Consider the following 20,331-nt stretch of genomic DNA (forward strand, 5'->3'; position numbering starts at 1 on the left):
CCAGCTCCTGGGGAAAGCTGCTGAAGGGAGGGAAAATGTACCATCTTATGTCAAAACCTCCATGTGCTCACAGTGCTTCACCTGGAGCTTTCTGATAAAACACAAACTCCCATTTCCAGACCAGAAGCTTCCCTTAAGCTGTTTCAAAGCATCTCGTTCCTACCAGGCTCCATTCTGCACGGCACCACGTGCCATTTTCCCATTGCAGCCAGGTTTGGTGAGCCAACCCAGTGAAGGGGGGCTCTCAGAACGCAGCAATGGGTTCAGTCACCCCCATGGGCACAGCTGCTGAGCCCAGCCGTGGCACTCACCAGGATGCTCTTGTAGATGCTGTCCTGGAGCCCATCCATGCTGACCCGGATGATGCAGGAGCCCTCGCTCTGCCGGTTGTACACGGGCAGCGCTCTGGGGGCACTGCTCAGCACCGAGCCTGAGTCCCTGCAGGGCATGGAGCCGCTGTCCAAGCCTGAGCCAGCGTCACAGGTGGAGCCCTTGCTGCAGCCTGAGCCCTTGTCAGAGCTGATGGAGCCCTTGTCAGAGTCATAGCCCTTGTCAGAGCCCACGGAGCTCTTGTCGTCGGTGGAGGCCAGCAGGAATGAGGGTAAGGATGACACCCCTGAGGAAGGTGTGCTCATGGGAGAGTCAGGAGAACAGGACGATAAGGAGTAGCCAGAGATCTGCACAACAGAAAGGAAAGTGCTGTCACAAAGTGTGTCTGGCTGTGTCATGTGCCAGAGGAACAGAGACTGCAGAAGGCACAGACAAAACCTCAGTCACCCACACTGCCCAGCCTGCTGGCAGGGGCATTCCTTGCCTCTGAACTGAGAACTGAACTTCACTTGATTGATTACAGCATTTTAATGACAGTTTCTGTCCTGCTGGGGATGCTCTGGCCTCGCAGTAAGAGCAGCCCAGGAGGTGGCAGCAGATCCAAGGAACAGGATGAGGCTGTGGGCAGCCAGCCAGGAACTGGGACCGGCTGGGAAGGGGCAGAGGGTGTCCCAGGCACTCCTGCTCCAGGTGAGAGCATTTACACAAGTGGAAATACACACCCCTCCTCTCTGCCATTCTCCTTGAAACTGCCCCCTTCCTTCCCCTGCTCAGCATTTGCCTTTCTCTCCCTCTGCCTTGCTCAAAAGCTTCCTGACAGGAAGAAAGCCCCTGTAAGGGACAACACAAAACATTGTGCAAGAGCCCCGACTGGATTACTTCCATTTGTACACATTTCTCTGTCCATTTCACTAAAACAAATGCTTTAGTCAAGGCCAAGTGTTTTGGGCCTGCCTGCAGCATGCAGAGGCCCCAGCTGTACCTTTTTCAGAGGGTCCTCAGGACTAGAGACGGGAGTCACACACACATCCTCAGTTTCAGAGTGATTGAACTCACACGATGAAACACTGGCTGAATCCGTGCTTTCCCCGGAGCTCCCTCCTACAGGAGAGCTCTTCAGGGGTTGTTCTTTGGGTGGGGTGAACACATCAGTGCCCAGAAAAAGTCTAGTATAGAAAGAAAGAAAGCATAAAAGCCAGTAAGTGATAGCTGGGCTGAGCAAAGCTGTCCCTTGGTTCAGAGCTCTTACATTCTGGAGGTTTTTCCTCTCTGGAGTGGCCTGTTGTTGTCATTTCCTTTGTGGTGTTTATACAGTTTGTCCAGAAGCTTTGTCACAGGCTAACACAACACCTTCCTGACCCAGAGTGCCCACAGCTGAAAGCCACAACCAGCTCATGCCCCACTGGAACAACACTCCCCTTCCATCTCTTCACATTTTCAGGCTAATTTAACAGAAAAAAGGGCTTGAAATGGCAAATTCACTCCCCTGCCAATTCCTGCCCTCTGTTAGGTACCAGATTCTCTCTAGAAGGCTGGAGATACATACAATAAGATCATAAAATGTAAATTAAAGGCACTCCCTCTCCAAGACTCATTTCTAAATGCAGGTCAAGTGACTTGAAAGGAGTGTCAAAGGAAACAAGCTGGTCTGACCCACCAAGAGGAGGAGCAGGGAGCATCAGCATGCAGTTGTTGATTTAATACACCTTAGAGAGGTGTCACTGACTGCTTTTCTACAGTATTCATTTGCAAAACACATTCAGAGTGCAGTATTTTAACTTCAGTCTTTGAGCTCTGCTTTATTCCATGCAGCTTTCCCTGCATTCCTGTTAGCCTCTTGCTTCCTATGTCCAGCTGCATGGCCCTGTCCTGTTTGAATCTTTGTGGTATTACACCAAATTGGACAACTGTCCCCATGATTTTTTTTCCTTCTCCAACTGGTTGTTTCCACTATCAAATGCCTTTTTACTAACCTTAATTTTCACATTAAAATCCTGCAAGGAAATTTTGCATGTTTATAGCAATTTAGACTAATAATAGACCAGACTTTCTCCTCATTTACTCTGTTTTCCTGCTGCATTCAGTGAAGTTATCACACAAGAGGTACTGAATTATAATCCACCACTAAAATGGTTTCTTTTTTTGACACCATAGGAAAGATTATTCTAGTCTCTTCTACCTTTAATAATCATCATGACTGCTTCTAGCAAACAAAGGGACAGCTTCATCCACAAGGCTGCATTTCTCCTTAAAGCAATGCAGGGTTGTGGATCCCCAGCCAGGTTCTGCAGCTGATTAAATGAGCACTTCTTGTTTGAGTTATCCAGGTCCCTATTCCCACCCCAAACCCCTCTGCCCCATCATACTCACGTGCTGATCCTCTTCACCATGCTTTTCTGGGATTTTGGAGACAGGATGTTGGTATCAGCAGCTGCTTCAGCCTCACGGGAGAGTTTGTAACTGCAGGTGAATATTTGCAGACAATGTCATTTAGTTGTACAATGTTATTCAGTTGTACAATGTTATTTAGTTGTACAGTGTTATTTAGTTGTACATCTCACAGCAGCAATATTCAAGAAATTTGAGAATCTTTCAGTTGTTCTCACAGAAGGCTGCACTGCCCCAAAGAGGACACTGCTCTGCCTGCATTTTACCAGGGCCAAGGGGATATTTCACCCCCTTATAACAGGTTTAAAATCTCTCCAGTGTTTGCATGTCCCTGCCCTGCTCTGCCCAGGTGTGTGGGCTGAGAACAGAGGTTTTCCAGCTGCACTGAGCACCCACCTCTCCTCCTCTGTTAAGTGTCGCTGCCTCCTGAACCACTGGATGAATTTTTGGTCTGGTATCAGGCAATAGCTGTTGCATGAGGATTGCAGGAGCTTGATCTGGGCAATGACTTCAAATTCCTAAGAAAATAAATAATCACATACAAAGTCTAATTAGAAAACAAGATTATATTCATTCATACAACGAGGGATCCAGGACAAACTTAGCTTGATGTGAAGTTCATTTTCAGTTGAGTAACTATTTCAAGAACCAGTTTCCTATAACAATAAAGATGGGAATTTTTCCCTGGGACCCATAATGTGCACTCACACTTGCTCCAGAGGAATGTAAAATGCTGCCCCTTAAGGCATGTGACCAGAGTGTGCTGCTCTTCTGTAACTGCACTTGTACACACCCTGCCAGAATAACCCTGGATTGTTTAGGGCAGGTTATTGAGCAGTTCAGGGGAGGAAATGGCTCCATCTCAGCCAAGTCCAGGTCTGCTTTCAACCCAAGGATGGAGATTTGGCCTGACTTCATTCAGCCCAAGGTAACCCCAGCACCTTTACTCCTACAGGACATTACTTATCTCTGACCAACAAGGATCAGGCCAAAAGGAGAGACTGACAGCCTCCTCTGGTTTGCTCTCTGCAGACTTTCACCTACAAAGGGTTTCCTGCAGGAGAAGGAGGATTATTTACTAACTGTGTGTTCTGGAAAGCAAAGGTCTCCTGCCACTAGGTCTGGTTCAGCTGCTAAGGACAAATGCCCTTGCCCCAGAGGGTATCAATAAACCAAAAATCACAGAACATTCAACTTACCCTTCGTCTCTTCTCAAAATTGATCAGGCCACCCTATTGGAAAGAAAGAGAAGGGATCAGAGAAGAGCCAGACTTGTACCTTGAGATAAATGCACAAAAATTCACACAAGTTCCAGTTAATAACACTGCATGTTGCTTCCCTTTTCTTTTTGTAAACAGATTTTAAGAGCTGCAGAAGGAGAGGATGCAGAAACATGTAAACTCAGTTGGGAAGGCAGGGAGGGTATTTAGGGTTCCAAAAAACTGCCCCAAATTACCTCAACATAGTCCTGAAGGGCTGTGTCAAGCATGATGAGATCAGTCAGGAAGGTGCCAAGGTAAGGGACCGTGCCTTGCATCACTCCCTGCAAGTGAGCAGAGCAATGCTGGATTAACTGACTGAAAAATGAGAATAGTTACAATTCCAGAACACTCCTGTGTAAGAAAATGAAATTAAAGTAATCTGCTTAACCAAGCATCAGTCCTATAAGTATGTTTTATTTCATGACATCAATTTCATTAGATAATATAGAACTTAAATCCAATTCCAGTGAGACCAGGATGCTCTCACAGGTATTACCCAGTGGTTTTGCATTACAGTACTGCCATCATTGATTCCCAGCAGTGGGTCTCCAGGAAACCCTGCCTTTGGGAGAAGCACTGAGGACCAGGGACAGGGTCCCTCTGTCACTTGGTGCAAGAGGAGGAGCAGGGGAATGGTCCTGGCCAGCCTTTGTGAGCAGCTTCTGCTTCATCCCTGTGGATTTTTACTTAGACATGTGTGATTGATTATACCTTGTGATAGTGAAGTCAAATCAAGCCACCATTTTTTTGTCTCCAAGAAGTGACCATCTTCCCCAGCCATCCACTGCATTTTAATGCTAATCAGTCCCTCTTTAAACTTCTAGACTGCCAGCACTTGCAGAGTTCAGGCTGGCTCTACACTTGCAAAGGAAACACTTGTTTCTACCATCCAGAAGTATCTGTATTTTTTCCAGTCAAACATCTAGACAGACAAAAATCATATTCAGCACTTTTGCCTCCCTATTCCAGATTTCTCTCCCCCTGTCCTTTAAATCTTTGCCAGCTTTGAGACAAAAACCATTTTCACCAGCAGACTGGACCCCAGACACATTTTACAAAGCAATCTCTGTAGAAGCCTGTGCAATTTTCAAGCTGGTGTGCCAGAAGCTTCATCAACATGTTTGAAAGTAAATGAGACTTCTGCAAAGCCAGAGCTAACTGTCTTTATCACAAGAACTCCAGTATTTACAGCAGCACACATTTTACCACATGGAAATTGCGTTTCTCTCTAAAATGTAACAAGAGTAGATAATGGAACTCTTACTTGTAGGACTGAAAAAGAGAGCTGGAGTGATGACCACATGTTTATATCCATCAATCCCCTCCTGCCCACTCACTCTGGGGAAGACCTTTCTGGATTTTGCTTCTTAAAGAACTGACCAATTAGGGTTAATGATGTTACCAGTTCAAAAAGGAGAGGAAAACCCCCAAACACACCTTGGTTTTTTGAAGTTGCAGTCGCTTCTGTGACTTTTTCTGATTTTCTTTCTCACTGCTGTCCAGATTTGCAAATTTGGATGTTGCTTCCTGTGAGGTGATAAAGAATTAAAGGCAATTAATGAAGGATCCAAGTGATAAACTGGCAACTACATGCATGTAAAATAGTAATTTAACCAGACAAGTCATCAAGAAATATTTGCTGTGCAGACACACCTGTGTCTACATACGTGTTGATTTCCTGGGACTCAGATGCTGATTGGGAATTTTGGACAAAAATCACCCAAGATGACTGTGAGGGAAATTTTCTGCAGAATGGCTTTGGCCAAGCCAAGTGCTGCTGAGAATCACTTGGGAGTTTAAATCAGAGAAGCTCAGACACACTTCAGGTGTCCAGATGCTCTATCCCAACACTCTGACATAAGGAATTCTGGTTAATTCCCTCATCAGGCCTGCTACAAGTAAACATCTCCATCTTATGTAATGCTTTGTTGTTTTTCTTATGCTGCAACACCAAGATTCAGCCACTGTGGCTTACTGACTAACCCAAAACCATGCAGGAAATTAAAGGAACAGGTTTCCATCCCTACAGCTCCTATGAATGGATGAGGCATTTCACCATAGTTCTTTAAACCTGCATTTCCCTGGATGCACAGGGGATGTTGGAGTTATGTGTTTCTTCCAGTGGTTGCACAGATGTGTCACAAATCATTATCAGTATCTGTTCAGGAGGAGAGAACACTGCTCCCTTTCCATGCCACCCCATCTGTCTCCAATGGCATTTTGTTTCCTCCACACTTGGATTTGCAGGATGGAGGGGCAAGGTCCAACATGGCATCCCTTACAGAGGCTATTTACAGTGAAGGAAAACTAAGCCTTTGAGGATTCAGTGGATATTAATCCTCCAAATGGTCCAAGATGAAAAGTAGGGGAGAGGTTCTAGCTAGTCTGAGGGATTTTTCTCCTCTCACTGCTTCCAAAATGTTTTTAAAATCTGCTTAGGGCAGCTGGAGGGTGATTTACTGGGAGCCAGAGGTCTGGGCTCAGTCTGAGTTGTTTTGTCTTTTAATATTTAGTTAAATAGGCTGTTCTAAACACACATTTTCCCTCTATGCTTATTATGGTCTCACCTGCTTTAAAAATTACCTACAGACGTTGATAAATGGATGATAAACAAAACAGACTGACAGATGTGAATGTGTTCACCCACCATTCCTGAGCAAAACACAGTGTTTCAGATCCCAAGGCAAGGGGCTGAGGGACAAATGCCAGACTGGCTGGACAGAACTGCCAAAGAATGAACTGCTTACTGAGTTTATGAGGAACTTTTTTATGTAGATAGAAAAAACCTGCCTCAAACATTCCTTAGCTTTTGCAGAACACAGCCCTTCCCTGCCATTCTTCCTCACCCCTTTCAGGCTCCTGAGCTTACTGGGGTTCACCCAGGAGAGTGCAAGAGTCAAACTGCTCCACACAGAGCCTGCTTTGTTGTCCATCTGGCCACCCACAGAGGAGGAAGCCTGTTCCTTCAGAATTCCCAGCCCTGCTTCCTAGTTCTGAGAAAGGTACAGGATAATGGGATAAACATCTTGGACTGACTCCTCAGCTGAAGGTGTGGCATTGTTCCAGTGACCTCATGGGCTGAGGGGCTGCAAGACCTGCTGTCGACCCAGATCATGCTGCCAAAGCCTGATGGCTGTGCCTATCCAGCCTAAAGCTACTGATTCTTCCAGGAACAAGGAAATCAACTCTCAGCCCAGCAAGAAGTTCAGGTTTTACAGCCTACTCTTCCCTAAACACCAGGAAAGGTCCTTGAGGAAGAGATGAGCTTTGGCAGCTGGTTTCAAAAGGGGTTAAACCTCAGATTTCACTGAGATCACAAATTTTGAACTCATACCAGTTCTCACCTTCATCAGCAGCTCCCTACTTGTCAGATAATTGTCATGGTCTGAGAAGATCTCAGACAGCTCTTCATACATCAGCAGGATGTCCCTGCACAGGAGAAGATAACATCATTTATGTCAATAGCGAGCACTCTAAAATCCAATCAAGTTTCTGTTTCTTTCTCAATCATTAACAGTTCCACTTATAAAAGATAACAGCACCAAAATGCACCCAGTGAGATGCTGCACATCTCCTGGGAGCCTTGGTGGGACATTCTGGTGCTTCCAGCGAAGTTTGGCCTCATCTGACAGCAAAGAAACACCATCAGCAGCCCCTGGGCAGGGCTTTGAACTGTCAGTGCAGTGTGAGAATGGGTCAGGGGATACAAAGCAACAGAAAAACCCAAGTTCTTGATTTTTGCCCTATTCCATGCGTTCTGGAAAGCTGGAAGCATTTAAATGTAGGAGTAGTTTTTTGCCCAAGACAAGATAGGCAATATTTTAATCAGAAACATGGGGCAGTAGAAGGAAAACCCAACTTCTGTGGAGAGGAAATACAGAAGGATACTGCCTAGCAGACTGATACTTTATTTATCAAAGGCAAAGAAATCTGGTTTCTCCAAACTGAATGAGCAGAACACCATTTTTTCTAGACAACAACTTCTGGCATGTGTGGGGCAGGCAGTAAACATTATTATCACAATAAAGTGAAGAAATATTATCTTCACTGGAAGAAATATTATCTTCAATACTGGATTTTGCTATTTAGGAATATATCTTATGTAAATATCAGCACCAGGAGAAGAGTTGGGAGGATTTGTAGCAAGCTGCATCTCCTCAAACTTCATGGGAGAGAAGACAAGCAGAGACGGTGACCTGGGAGTGGTGGGCATGAGCTGGGTGAGAAGCCAGTGCCATAGTTTTTCTAGAGAGGTTGTAGAAGACCCAATATGCTTGAAAGGACAGAATTCAGTATCCCCAAGGGCAGGTTGTCCCCTCAATAGGAAAGAGGAGCTCACAGGAGGGGTCTGAGCCTCCCAGGAATGGAAGGTTCTTCTGACAGGACCCATGTTAGTGAAGGAACAGAACAGGAAGAATGAGGAGAGCATGAAAGGAAGGAGCACTGAGCCCTGTGGCCCTTGGGAACTGAGGGAGAGGCTTACTTGGAAACACACATCCAGGTGGTCTTCAGCCGATAGATGGAGTTGGACTGCAGAGCTGAAATGATGGCCCTCAAGGAGGAGAAGTTCTTCAGGATCCTGCATTCCTGTGAAAGGAGTGGTTGGAAACACAGGAGCATTAAATGTCAGCACTGCACAGACCTTGGTGCTCCTCTCTCTGAGCCCTGTCAGGACTGCTACACATTCTCACTGCTGAGCAGCAGCTGTGCAAATACTGAGCATCAAAAATATCACTCCCCACTCCAGCCACCAAACACTTCACAAGCTTTGGCAGTTAGAGCTTGTTTTCCTCACTTTCATGTATTTGTGGTCTCACAGCTTCCAGTTCTCCAAGTAAAAATAAAAGTGGAACTGAGTCCATGAAGCCATGGGGAAAGGCACAAAGGTTATACTTCTTAAAAAGCTCTTTATAGTTACCAATCCCTTTTAGCCCCTTAGGGAGAAAACCAGGCTTTGACTCTTTATATGTGGTATTTAAAATGTAAACCCTCAATCATCTCAGTGTCAATTAAAAATAAAGACATGCAAAGGAATAACCTGTTATTCAAGTATGTGCACACTGTTAAAGAGAAAAACCTTCCCAGCTTTTCCAGAGTTTGGATCAAATCTGAACAGAGACTGGCTCATGGATGTTTCTTGTGCAGCTACTCTGTGGCAAAAGCTTGGGTGGAAAAGGATAATGAAAAACTCAAAAAAGTAGCACAGATTCCTCATAAAGTGGAGGGAAGCAAGAGGGAAAGTCTGGTCTGTGACTCCTGGAAATCTGTTGGTGGCTCAAGAATGATAGCTTGGATACCACAACCTTCAGCACAGGTGTCTGTACATGCAAATCCAGCAGACAAAACACCTGCCAATCTGACTGCTGCATGGAGATAAGAATGTATTCAAACTCCAGTTCTGCTTATCAACATTTTTTATGAATCTGATTTCACCCTAATAATGCTTATTATGTAAAGGATCCTTACAGTGAAAACAGACATGATTTATTTCCTTTGTAGGACTGAACAAATGTAAAGCAACCTCAGCATAAGCAAAAGTCAGACCTTAATCCATCAGCATCTCTGTTCATGAGCTGCATTAGAAGTGACTGAACAGCTAAGGAGAGTACAAACTCTCCCAGTTACTGACCCACAAAAAACTTCTAATTAGGACACTCCATTTATCCAAGTGTGGCTTAAGCAGAGAGCCTGGGCCAACATCATCTGAAGCAGGTGGACACTTGGGTCAGATAAACACCAAGTTCAAGATCATGAGGCAGGACTCACTGGAACTGAAAGCTGTTTTTGCATGGTTTGGGGCCAAAAAAAAAAAGCCACATAACAACTCTTCTCCAGAGACTGACATGTTAAAGAATGAGACCTTTCTTTTTGTTCAACCTGAAATTTAGGTTGTGGAGAACACAAATTTAGAGGCACAAATTATCAGCTTTTCTTCTTTCTTCCCAGTACAACAGGAGTTTGAACTGGAAGAACCAATTTGGAACCATCTTGACTTAACTGCATGCTGTGCAATTTAGAGCACAGTTGGAATTTCATTTAATATTGGATTTAGTGTTCTCAGTGGTTCAACCAACTACAGACTAAAATTGAGCAAGCTTTCATTTGCATGTAAGAAGAATTTTTAAGACTGGTTTTAATAACTTTGTTTCATGCTGTGTCCTTCACAGAGGGAAAACCAGAAAGAATCCTGTGGAGAAACAGCTTTGATTTTAAAAATTTTAAGCATAACAGGACATTAATTATTTCATTTTTATTTTTAAAGAAAATATTGTTTGAGTGAAATTGGCTGCTCCTGCTCAGGAACCTTAGATCTAGGTGGAGCAGAGGGCTGGCAGTAGAGAAAGTATCCAGTTTATCTTTTGAACCAAGGAAATGGAACCAGAAGTCATGAAGAGATGACAAATGTGGAACTCCATGCTGCTAAGTTTAGTTATCAGTGAATAACTGTACTTTAATGAGTGGATTATTTTCTAATTCAGGCACCTAGCTATTCAAAACCCTCATTTGCATGCACAAAGGAAGCAGCTTTCTTCAGAAGTGGGCAGCTAAGTAAACGTGCACCCAGCTGCTGTACATGTGCCATTATTCTGCAGAGCGTGCACATACATTTTTCATGTGTTTCATGCTACGACTGGAGCACCTAATGAATTAAGTAAAGGGAGAGGCACAGAATCAGCAGGGGTGTAGAACAAAGTTCTCCATCCACAGAGTGAGTGGGATGAGGGCAGTGCCTTTCCTGATTTCCCCAGGCCTCCCTTCTGCCGTGGGATGATGATGAAGCTCTGTCCAGCCTGCCCCAGGAAGAAGGCTCTTTTAGCTGGTGCCCTCTGCCACTTAGGTCTGCATGTAGAAACTGGAAATCAAACTTCCCTTCACACAGGCAATAAAACATCCACCAGATGATGATAAAAACAAGCAGATGTAAGTGCCACAGGAGAGGTCCAAGCCCTTCCCCATCCCAGCTTCCTGAACCATGCAGCTGCCAGAGCTCAGGTGCCAGGACTGAATGCTGCCTCTGGAAGCACAGAAGTTGCCAAGGTTGGAAAGCCTCTGGCTTCAGCTTTTCCTGACTGTTCTGTAGAGCTCAAAAAGAATCCATGGGATTCTTAGGAGTCAACACACATCCACATAGAAGTGCTTGAAGTGCTCTCTTCCAGAGAGGTCTTGTTTATTGCCAGCTGCCCAGTGCTCCAAGGGGAATGAGGAACATTACAGTAAAATAATAGAACCTAGGAAATTAGCAAACTAGGTATGTAAAGCAGGCATGGGGAAAAAAAAACCCCTTCTTGCACAGATTAGGAAAAACAGGATAAAAACATGGAATCTGCTACAAGATCCTCTTGGAAGCTCTGCTGAGGCACATGGAGGTGATTCCACAGAGCTGCTGATTTCAGCTATCTGGAGCTCTCTAAAGCTTTGGCATGGCCAAGTATCAGCCCCATTTCCATGGTGGGAAAGAACTGAGGAGAGGAAGGGCAATATTTATTTGGTATCACAAAAAAAAAAACCAGTTAAAATTGAAAGAATGAGAGCTAAGATAGCCTGGCACCAATCTGTACAACCCCTTTCTTACTCTCCCAACTCCTTCACTCCAAGGCACCCACCCAAAAAACATTCACCAGAATAAATGCTTTACATGTGCAATATGAATCCACTTCTCAATGATCTTGGCTCTCTGCTGGATTTTGAGCTCCCTGGTCCCCAGGATAGTGCTGATGACACATTTGGTGACTGCATTGAACTGGGTGATGGTGGCTCTGACAGTTGGAGCCAGGTTCTTGTTTTCCTTCTTATCCCTTTGAGACCAGATGGATCCCAAACAGTGGTAGGGCACAACTCTTCTGAAGAGCATCTAGAGTGAAACAGAGGTGTGGTAAGCCAGCAGCTTTCTCCTAAATCTTTTATTCACGAGAAGAAATACAGGTTTAGAGGACAAATTTGACTTAAATCTAATATGGTACTTAAAGATAAGTATTGGTTCTCTCTTAGTTTAAAATATCCTTTGGCATACTCTTTATAGGCTTGATGCCCCAAAAGAACTGCCAGCTAAACAATAATGGGAAAATTAGGGACATCTTTATATCAGCTGCATAACCAAGATTATTTATTTAATAATCTTATTAATTTATTTATATAATGATATTTAGAAGGGAACTGATCGACACAAAGCAAAATCTGAGCATTACAGTCCAGAGTTCCTAGACATCTTTAAGCTAGGTAGTGTTATAGTTAAAATGTGCTATTTCTCAGTGCCAGTAACTTTTGCAAAAGAGGCTACACATAAAAAACCAAAACAAAACAAAAAACAAAATCAAAAAAACCTTCAAAATGACAGAAGGGAAAAACTCAAAGACTGAAACCTCTGGGATAACCACAGAGCTGTGTTCTGTGTCCCAGCAGCAGTCCTGTTCTGGAACTCTACACTTAAAGCAATGTAACTTACAAAAAAATATGTTTTATTTTATAAAGTTGTATTATATGCAATACTCTACATACCACATCCATGTATGTCAACTGTTCTGCCACAACGTGGTCTTGAAAAGAGGAGAATTCTTCTGGATTGCTGCTCTCCAGTTCCTCTCCATCAACCAGGTCACTGGAGGAAGTGCTACAGAACCCATCTGGCCAGGATGGAAAACACCACTCACTGAATTTATACAGCAAACAATGAATCAAAGCAGGTGTTTATTTTGCAACATCACTGTATTACAGCAGAATGCCTAAGGGGCCTGCCTGATGTAATGGCCCCACTGTGCCACTGGAGTGAGAAAAATGACCAGAAGATTAAACTAGCAAAGAAAAGGTGGACTAAAAAGAAATAGAACAAATCTTAGAAAAGTGGCTTGACCCATTTGCTAACTATTCTTCTGAAAGAAAAGGCATCACCACCACCCCAACAAAAATTCCTTACTGATATCCCACAGTTTTGTTAATCTATTTTTCAGTATTTATAATCTGAAAAAAAAAAATCAAACTACAAAGACATGAGGCTGCAGTTATACCCCCAAAATACTGCATTAGGAATGCTCTTCTATCCAGAAATAAAAGAAGACACCAGATTTCCTGGTACCCTTTGTGGCTACATGGGCTGTACTGAAGAGAGTTTATTCCAGCAGCCTTCACCTTTTCTCTCAGGGAATTTTTCCCAGGAAATGGAATACAGTGAGCACCTACAATATTCTGTTGAATGGTTCTTCTAAATCTTCTAAATCTGGGCAGCAGAGAGGAGGTGAGAGCAGAACTGTCCTCACTGAGGCACCTGAGCCAGTGCAGAAAGGAGAGAGTTCCACAGCTGCTGCCTTGTCACCTTTTGGCTCCCTGAAGTTGGGAACCAAAAATTCAAACACCAAGAAATATCCCTTGTTTCCCATGGTAGAGGAGGAAGAAACAGAAACTCCCTGAAAATAAATCCTAATTCTTTTTACTGTAAGGCAACAGTAACTCCATCGGGAGGGAGAAGAAAATAGGGACTTGCTGAAGACTAACAACCAAAGTAATGAGTTTACTACTGGTGAGATTTCATTTACAAAAACAAAGAGTGTTATGCAAGACTTCATACCCAGTTAAAGCAGAGCATTAAAGCAACAACAACAGATAATGTGATAGAGAATCACTGTTTTTCAAAATACTTCATTGTTCCTTCCTCCAGTAATTAACAGAACATAATCACCAATGTAAATTGCTACAGTTTTGATGTAACAAGTTATGTCTACAAGCTGATTTCCATCTGTACATTTGAATTGCACAGTTTATTGGCAGAGCTCAGTGGGGTAAATGGAGACCTCTGTTCTTGGCTACTTTTCCATGGCTGTTTTGTAACAATTTGCATAATTAAATGGACTGGACTGCTACAAGAATCTCACTCCTTTTGGCTTTGTAAAACCTCCTTTTCCTTTTGGCTCTTGAAATTCAACTGGAAATCCTCACCACTGAGCTGCAGCCCTACCCAAAACTTCACAACATGCTTAAAATGAGGTCCTGAAGCACAGTGTAAATTTTCATTTTCTTTTTTCACCCCTCTTTTTCTCCTTCATAGACATATAAGCAGTCTTTTCCCTGCTCTCCAACAAGCTGGAATCCCCTTGAACTCAAGTATCTCATCATCATCTTAGGACCCCTCTGATCCACTCAGCCCTCTCAAAGTCTGACTGGCTCTTGACTGCACTGAGAGCAAGCACGTGCCCCTCCTGACCCTGCAACCTCTGCCTCTCCTTGTTTTCCTTGCTCAACCTGCAAGAATTGAGGCCAGAAGCAGCTTTTATCTTCCTGTCTGGTACTGCAATCTAATCTACTGGCATGGCTGATGGCAGCAAAGAACAGAGGTTTGATTACCCAAATCAAGCTGTAGGATTAGAGCCCAAATTTCAAAATTCAGAACCCAGCAGGAATGCTTTGGGACAGTACTTATCAACAAAGATTGCAGAAAATGTATCAGGGATTTTGAAAGAAAATGTACAAAGATGGAGCTCTGATGAAAGTAAGGCAATCCTAAAACTCTTTTTTGCAAATCCCACAGCTTAATTTCATTGTCCTCCTCTTATTTTACTCTAATAAGTAATCTCTATTCTGCCACAATTGGGAAAATGTTATCATTCCTACTGGCCTACCTATGACTCAAAAAAGAATGTTTCCAGCTGTCACTTGAGGAAACAAATGCAGAAGCAGGGCTGCTGGGAACTTCTGTTGACTCTGAAGAACACATGAACTCAAATACAGTTCTCATGAGTTTTCTTTCCCTCTTTCTGAGGGAAGTGATCTGTTTGTTTGCTTTTCCTGATCTAGGCAGGTGTTCATCCACACCCAGCTATTAGATTGGTACTTAGATACTGCACAATATATGCTTATGGGAATGCCCTTAGATCCTATATTTGCAGGGATTTATCATCATTTCAACAGGATTTTGTAAGAAAATAAGACATTTTAAGCTATGGTTTTCCAGACATAATTTGCAATGTTGTCGACAATTTTCAACTCAGTGTAGCAACAATAGAAAATTACTACAAAAAAAAAAAAAAACACTTTCCTTAAAACTTTAAGCTCCTTATTTCAGAATAAAAGGCACAACTAACACCTAAACTTCCTGAAAAAAATACTGAACTTTGCATGTCTCCATGTCTCTTTCTTTGTTTGAGCTGGGGGAACCCAACCCAGGAAACATCAGCACGAGCAACATCTGAGCCATCCTGTTCCTTACCTGTGCTCAGTAAAGGCCTGGGCTCTGGGCATTCCTCCTTTTCCTGTTCATGACTGAGTTATTTTGGCATTTCACAGTATTATGCATTGACAGGGTATTTCTGGAGCATCCGGCAGACGTGACTTTCATGTAATGAAAGTGGGGTTTTTTTCTGGCATTTCCTTTATCATTTAGGGCATGAATTATTCTCTCTGACCCCTCTACCAAAGGTGGAAGTTGATTCCAGTTCTCATTCACACCCTGTGTGAGCTCTCCTCCCTCCCCAGCTCTAGTACAGGAAGTTTTCTGACCAGGATATGGGGATGTGTCAGGTTTGTGTGACTACAGTTCACCATTGTTCCAGCACACTGTGACCCCCAATAACGTAAGATTTTCCTCTGTCCTTGGATACCAGCAGCCAGCCACTCCAATAGGAAAAAACACCCACAGGCACTTCCTTAGACAAGATGGTAACTAGGAAGAAAAGCTGCAGGACAAAGTTGTGACTCAAGCTGTATTTTGTCACAGCTCTGTACTCTGTTTTTTGTTTGTTTGGGGGTTTTTTTTTGGGGGGGTAGGTTAAGTGAGAAGCCCAGCTAGAGAGTAGCTGTGTGTTTTAACTCAGTGACATGGGAAGTGCTGACAATTAACCAGCTGGCTGCTGCAGCAATCTCAAAGCTTTGGCTAAATATTTGAGAAGTGTTGGATTTCCCAAGCCAGTCCATGATGAACAGACATAGGCACCTCACATGTAACACTATTTCATCCCTCACACAGCCTGCAGCCTCACACACAGGCTGGGTTTCCTTTTAAAAAACAAGACAAAGGTCACTGGTGAGCCTCACAATATTATTGATAAGCATGAGAGGTGGTGAAATGTACTGCACATAAATCCCTGGGGCATCTTACAGGCAGGGAGGACAGAAAGAGAGAAGGGAATGGTAACTCACCAACAGCTTCTACTTCTTGGTTCTGAAACTGCTTCAAGAGGTTCTGCACCCTACTCTCCATGTCAGAATTGGGCATATTGTTCTTCAGGTAATGCAGCAACTTCAGCAAACACATGTAGTCAGGGGGCTCCCTGAAATCCTCCGAGCACTGATCGAGCCAGGCCCGTAAGACTGATGCTATTTCACTGCAAGGAAACAGAGAACACACTGCTTGCATCCAGATGGAACTGAGTGTACCTGCACCCACCAGAACCACAAGCACGTGAGCCATTCACAGCCCAGCTGAAGTATCTGTGCTGAGCTGTACCACAGCCATGTTTAACAAGCACCAGACATTACACACACCATCAACAGCACCACAGAATTTCTTCATTCCGTCTTGGGCCACTGGGATAAGGTCAATGTTTGCTCCATAACCACTCCCTGGGACGTTGTGGGAAAATAGCAGGGAGGAAACAAGGTATTCATGGCTCCTTCCCAGTGGAAATGCTAAATCAAATGCTTCCTCTGGGGCCTTTCACCAGCTGCAGAGTCTGGGGAATCATACTGGAGCTGCAAATCCCAACACACTGTGTTCCTCCTTATCTACAGCCTTGGTACAAAGCCTGCCTGCTCATGAAACTGAGGCTCTCATGGAGGAAAGGAGAAAATCCCAAACCTAACCCCCCCAGGCACACACAGTGAGTGGGATTGCCTCATCTGGGAGGGTAAAACCCTCGCTGCAGCACGAGCCAGCCTGTGCCAGAGCCAGCTGGGAGTGCCCAGAGAGCTGAGCCACAGGAGACACAGTGGTCCTGCTAATCTTAGTGACTGAAGATCTACCAGCAGGGTCTTCACTTCATCTTCAGCACAAAGCAAGCAGGGGCTGTCAAATTACAGCAGGCAAAAAGGGTGTCCTGCTCATGCTGGCAGAGCAGGGAAAGGATGCCTAAGGACCACTGGATCTTGCTCAGGGAAGTTATCCCAGACTTTGTTAGTACATGCAGCTAAAAGAACACCAGCCCATGGACAATCCTTCCACAGACTGAGGGGGATGAAGGAAAGCAGAGCTGATGACTCAGTGGGGTTTCCATGCTGCCTGAAGCGGGGAGGAGGGGGAAGCGATCTGTTTGTTTGCTTTTCCTGATTTAGGCAGGTGTTCATCCACACCCAGCTATTAGATTGGTACTTAGATACTGCACAATATATGTTTGTGGGAATGCCTTTAGATCCTACATTTGCAGGGATTTATCATCATTTCAACAGGATTTTGTAAGAAAATAAGGCAATTTAAGCTATGGTTTTCCAGACATAATTTGCAATGTTGTCGACAATTTTCAACTCAGTGTAGCAACAACAGAAAATTACTACACAAAAAAACCAAAAAACCAACTTTTCTTAAAACTTTAAGCTCCTTATTTCAGAATAAAAGGCACAGTAAACACCTAAACTTCCTGAAAAAAGGCACTGAACTTTCCATGTCTCCAAGCCATTTCTGTATCTCAAGTCTCTTCCAGCACAGGAAACTCTCCACTGGAGCTGTGTACAAATACTGGCACATTCCTGCTGCAAGCTGGGAAACCAGAGGAGTCTCTGGTTAACTCAGCTGCTCAGCAGCATCCAAAATAAACCAATAGTTAAGAAAGAGAAAAGAGAGTTTCTCTTACTCTCTGTGTCTCATCTGAATTGTGCAAGTTTTCCTCAAAACTCAATTAACTTTTAATACCAGACAGATTTCATACAACTTGCATCCATTTAAGTCTGTTTTTATTTCCCTTCTTGTTCTGATAATGTGGCAACTTTGAATTTTCAGTTAAAGTATTTGAAAATCTGTTGGTAACATCCTTTGGTTAGGCTTGCTGACAGGAGAAATGCTGGAATTACGATTTCACAGCTATGAAAAGTATCTACAATCTAAAATTAACATGCAAACATGTTCTGGATTTCATGTTTCATTGCAAGCTGTGGCACAGCCAGCAGTGCCAGACCAGCTCCACATCCCAAGGCCAGGAAAGACCACACCAGGCAGATGCTCCCAGTGATGCTCCCAGGCTCTGCCACCACCCTCCCAGTTTCAGTTGTCCCCTCTAGCCCCACACACAGCCAGAATGCTGTCACAGAGCACCAACAGTCACAATCACCTCTCTCCTATGCCCACAGCATTTCCCTCTCATTCCCCCCACAGGCAGGGAACACTGTGCCTCACTCCATGCCCAGATAGTGCATTTCCTCCTGCTCTGTGCTCCTCTGCCCCACCCACATCACAAACCATCACCCCAGTGGTCCCAAAACCAAAAGCCAGGCTAGGTGTTCTATTCCTACAACCACTGACCAATTCAGCTATGATTTGGAAGGAGGAGCCTCTCCCCAGGGCAAGTTTTTGTACTAATATTGTTCACACTCTCTACACTAAGCTCAGTTTCCAGAGGCTTGGTTGGTGGCCACTTTCTTAAACTGAACAATAAACAGAGTTTAAGACAGATACAGTCTCCTAGAGCAGGGTGAAGAGTTCACAGCTGTTACAGACACTGAATTTGCCAGCAAAATCATTTCAGTCAAGAGGGGAAATGGGAAAGAGAGAAGAGGTACACTGTGCCTAGTGATCTCCTGCTGCCCAGCTGTTCTACTGGAGTGCCAGGGAATAATGCAGCTTTCCACAAATGGACTGGACACTTGCCCATATCTTGCAGTAGCTTTATATTTGCTGCCCTTGCAAAGAAACTCTCCATACTCAACAGACTCAGATAGGAATAGGGGCCTTCCAAGAGCTCAGACGGGAAAGAAACACTACAGACTACATTTTTCATGGGTTGATTACGAGCTATAAATTTTTCCTTTCCTGCCCATACAAAAAAAACCTTTCAATGCTTAACTCCTGTGCTGCTGGCCACAGACTCCATGCTCTGCTGAGCAATGCTTTCAAGTTTCACACCTATCAGAAAGTCATCTAATTTCCACATCAACTTTGATTGGAGCCCATCTCTGAAGGTTTCAGTATCAAAACCTATCCAGGTAGGTGGAGAAGTGTATCTGAGCCTGCTGTTCACAGACTGGGACCAAGAACTCACCCACCTCCCTCTGCCCATGAGCTGCACAGGTCACAGGGCTGTGGCATCTCCATGTCCAACAGCTCTGTCAGCTCAGCAGGGCACAGTGGAGGTGAGAATTCTCCCACCACATGGGAATTCTCCATGGCCTTGTCTCTACTGGGAAGACAACTCTAACAGTCCTGACAGGATCTGACAGGAATTAAAGACAGCATTTCAGAGAATCACAGAATTAATTAGGTTTCAATTAACTTTGAAATCATCTAGTCCAACCTATGACACCTCCTCATCAACTAAACCATGGCACTGAGTGTCATGTCCAGTCTTTTTTAAAACACCATCAGGGACAGTGACTCCACCACCTCCCTGGGCAGACAATTCCAGAGCCCAAATAGTTTTTTCCTAATGCCAAACCTGAACTTCCCCACGCATAACTTAAGACTGTGTCCTCTGGTTCTGCCAATGGTTACCTGGGAGAAGAGACCAACCCCACCTGACTACAGGCACCTTTCAGGAGGCTGTAGAGAGTGATAAGGTCACCCCTGAGTCTCCTTTTCTCCAGGCTGAACACCCCCAGCTCTTTCAGTCGTTCCTCACAGGGTTTGTGCTCCAAGCCCCTCACCAACCTAGCTGCCCTCCTCTGGATGTGTCTGAGCATCTCATGTCCTTCCCAAACTGAGGGCCCAGAACTGGGCACAGCACTCCAGGTGTGGCCTCACCAGTGCTGAGAACAGGCCATGGATGATTTCCCTGCTCCTGCTGGCCACACCATTCCTGATCCAGGCCAGGTCCATTGGCCTTCTTGGCCAGCAGGGCACTCTGCTGGCTCATGTGCAGCTGTACCCCCAGGTCCCTTCCTGCCTGGGCACTGTCCAGCCACTCTGTCCCCAGCCTGGAGTGCTGCAGGGGCTTCTTGTGGCCCAGTGCAGGACCTGGCACTTGGACTTGATAAACCTCAGTTTCTGACCAAAAAGGCAAAAGTAATGTTTTCTTCCTACCACAATTATTTCTAAAGAATGAGAAGGGAATCTCAACACTTAAGGAGAATAAGGGGAACCTCAGTTGCAAAAAGAAGTTAAATGATTAATTTCTTATGACATTCCATAAGAATGTGCACAAAACTAGCTATAATTTGCAAAATGCATACTTAAGTCCATTGAGAAAATACTCATTACAGATGGCTATTCCCTTTCCTCCACTGT

At 44.3% G+C, this 20,331-nt stretch overlaps 1 protein-coding gene across 1 annotated transcript in view; it reads right to left on the reverse strand.

Moving 5' to 3' along the window:
* Positions 1–20,331, reverse strand: part of RGL1 (ral guanine nucleotide dissociation stimulator like 1) — a 53,923-nt gene that overhangs the window by 2,616 nt on the left and 30,976 nt on the right. Inside the window, exons 5-16 of the mRNA XM_036388191.2 lie at positions 16,104–16,288; positions 12,477–12,601; positions 11,617–11,832; positions 8,464–8,567; positions 7,325–7,409; positions 5,418–5,507; positions 4,175–4,261; positions 3,918–3,950; positions 3,115–3,236; positions 2,701–2,790; positions 1,313–1,496; positions 312–677 (exon numbers count right to left, since the gene is read on the reverse strand). Coding sequence (XP_036244084.1) covers positions 312–677; positions 1,313–1,496; positions 2,701–2,790; positions 3,115–3,236; positions 3,918–3,950; positions 4,175–4,261; positions 5,418–5,507; positions 7,325–7,409; positions 8,464–8,567; positions 11,617–11,832; positions 12,477–12,601; positions 16,104–16,288 — 1,687 coding nt within the window. The remainder of the gene's footprint in view (positions 1–311; positions 678–1,312; positions 1,497–2,700; positions 2,791–3,114; positions 3,237–3,917; positions 3,951–4,174; positions 4,262–5,417; positions 5,508–7,324; positions 7,410–8,463; positions 8,568–11,616; positions 11,833–12,476; positions 12,602–16,103; positions 16,289–20,331) is intronic.

The sequence above is a fragment of the Molothrus ater genome, chromosome 9 (genome assembly GCF_012460135.2).
Source record: "Molothrus ater isolate BHLD 08-10-18 breed brown headed cowbird chromosome 9, BPBGC_Mater_1.1, whole genome shotgun sequence".
NCBI lineage: Eukaryota > Metazoa > Chordata > Aves > Passeriformes > Icteridae > Molothrus > Molothrus ater.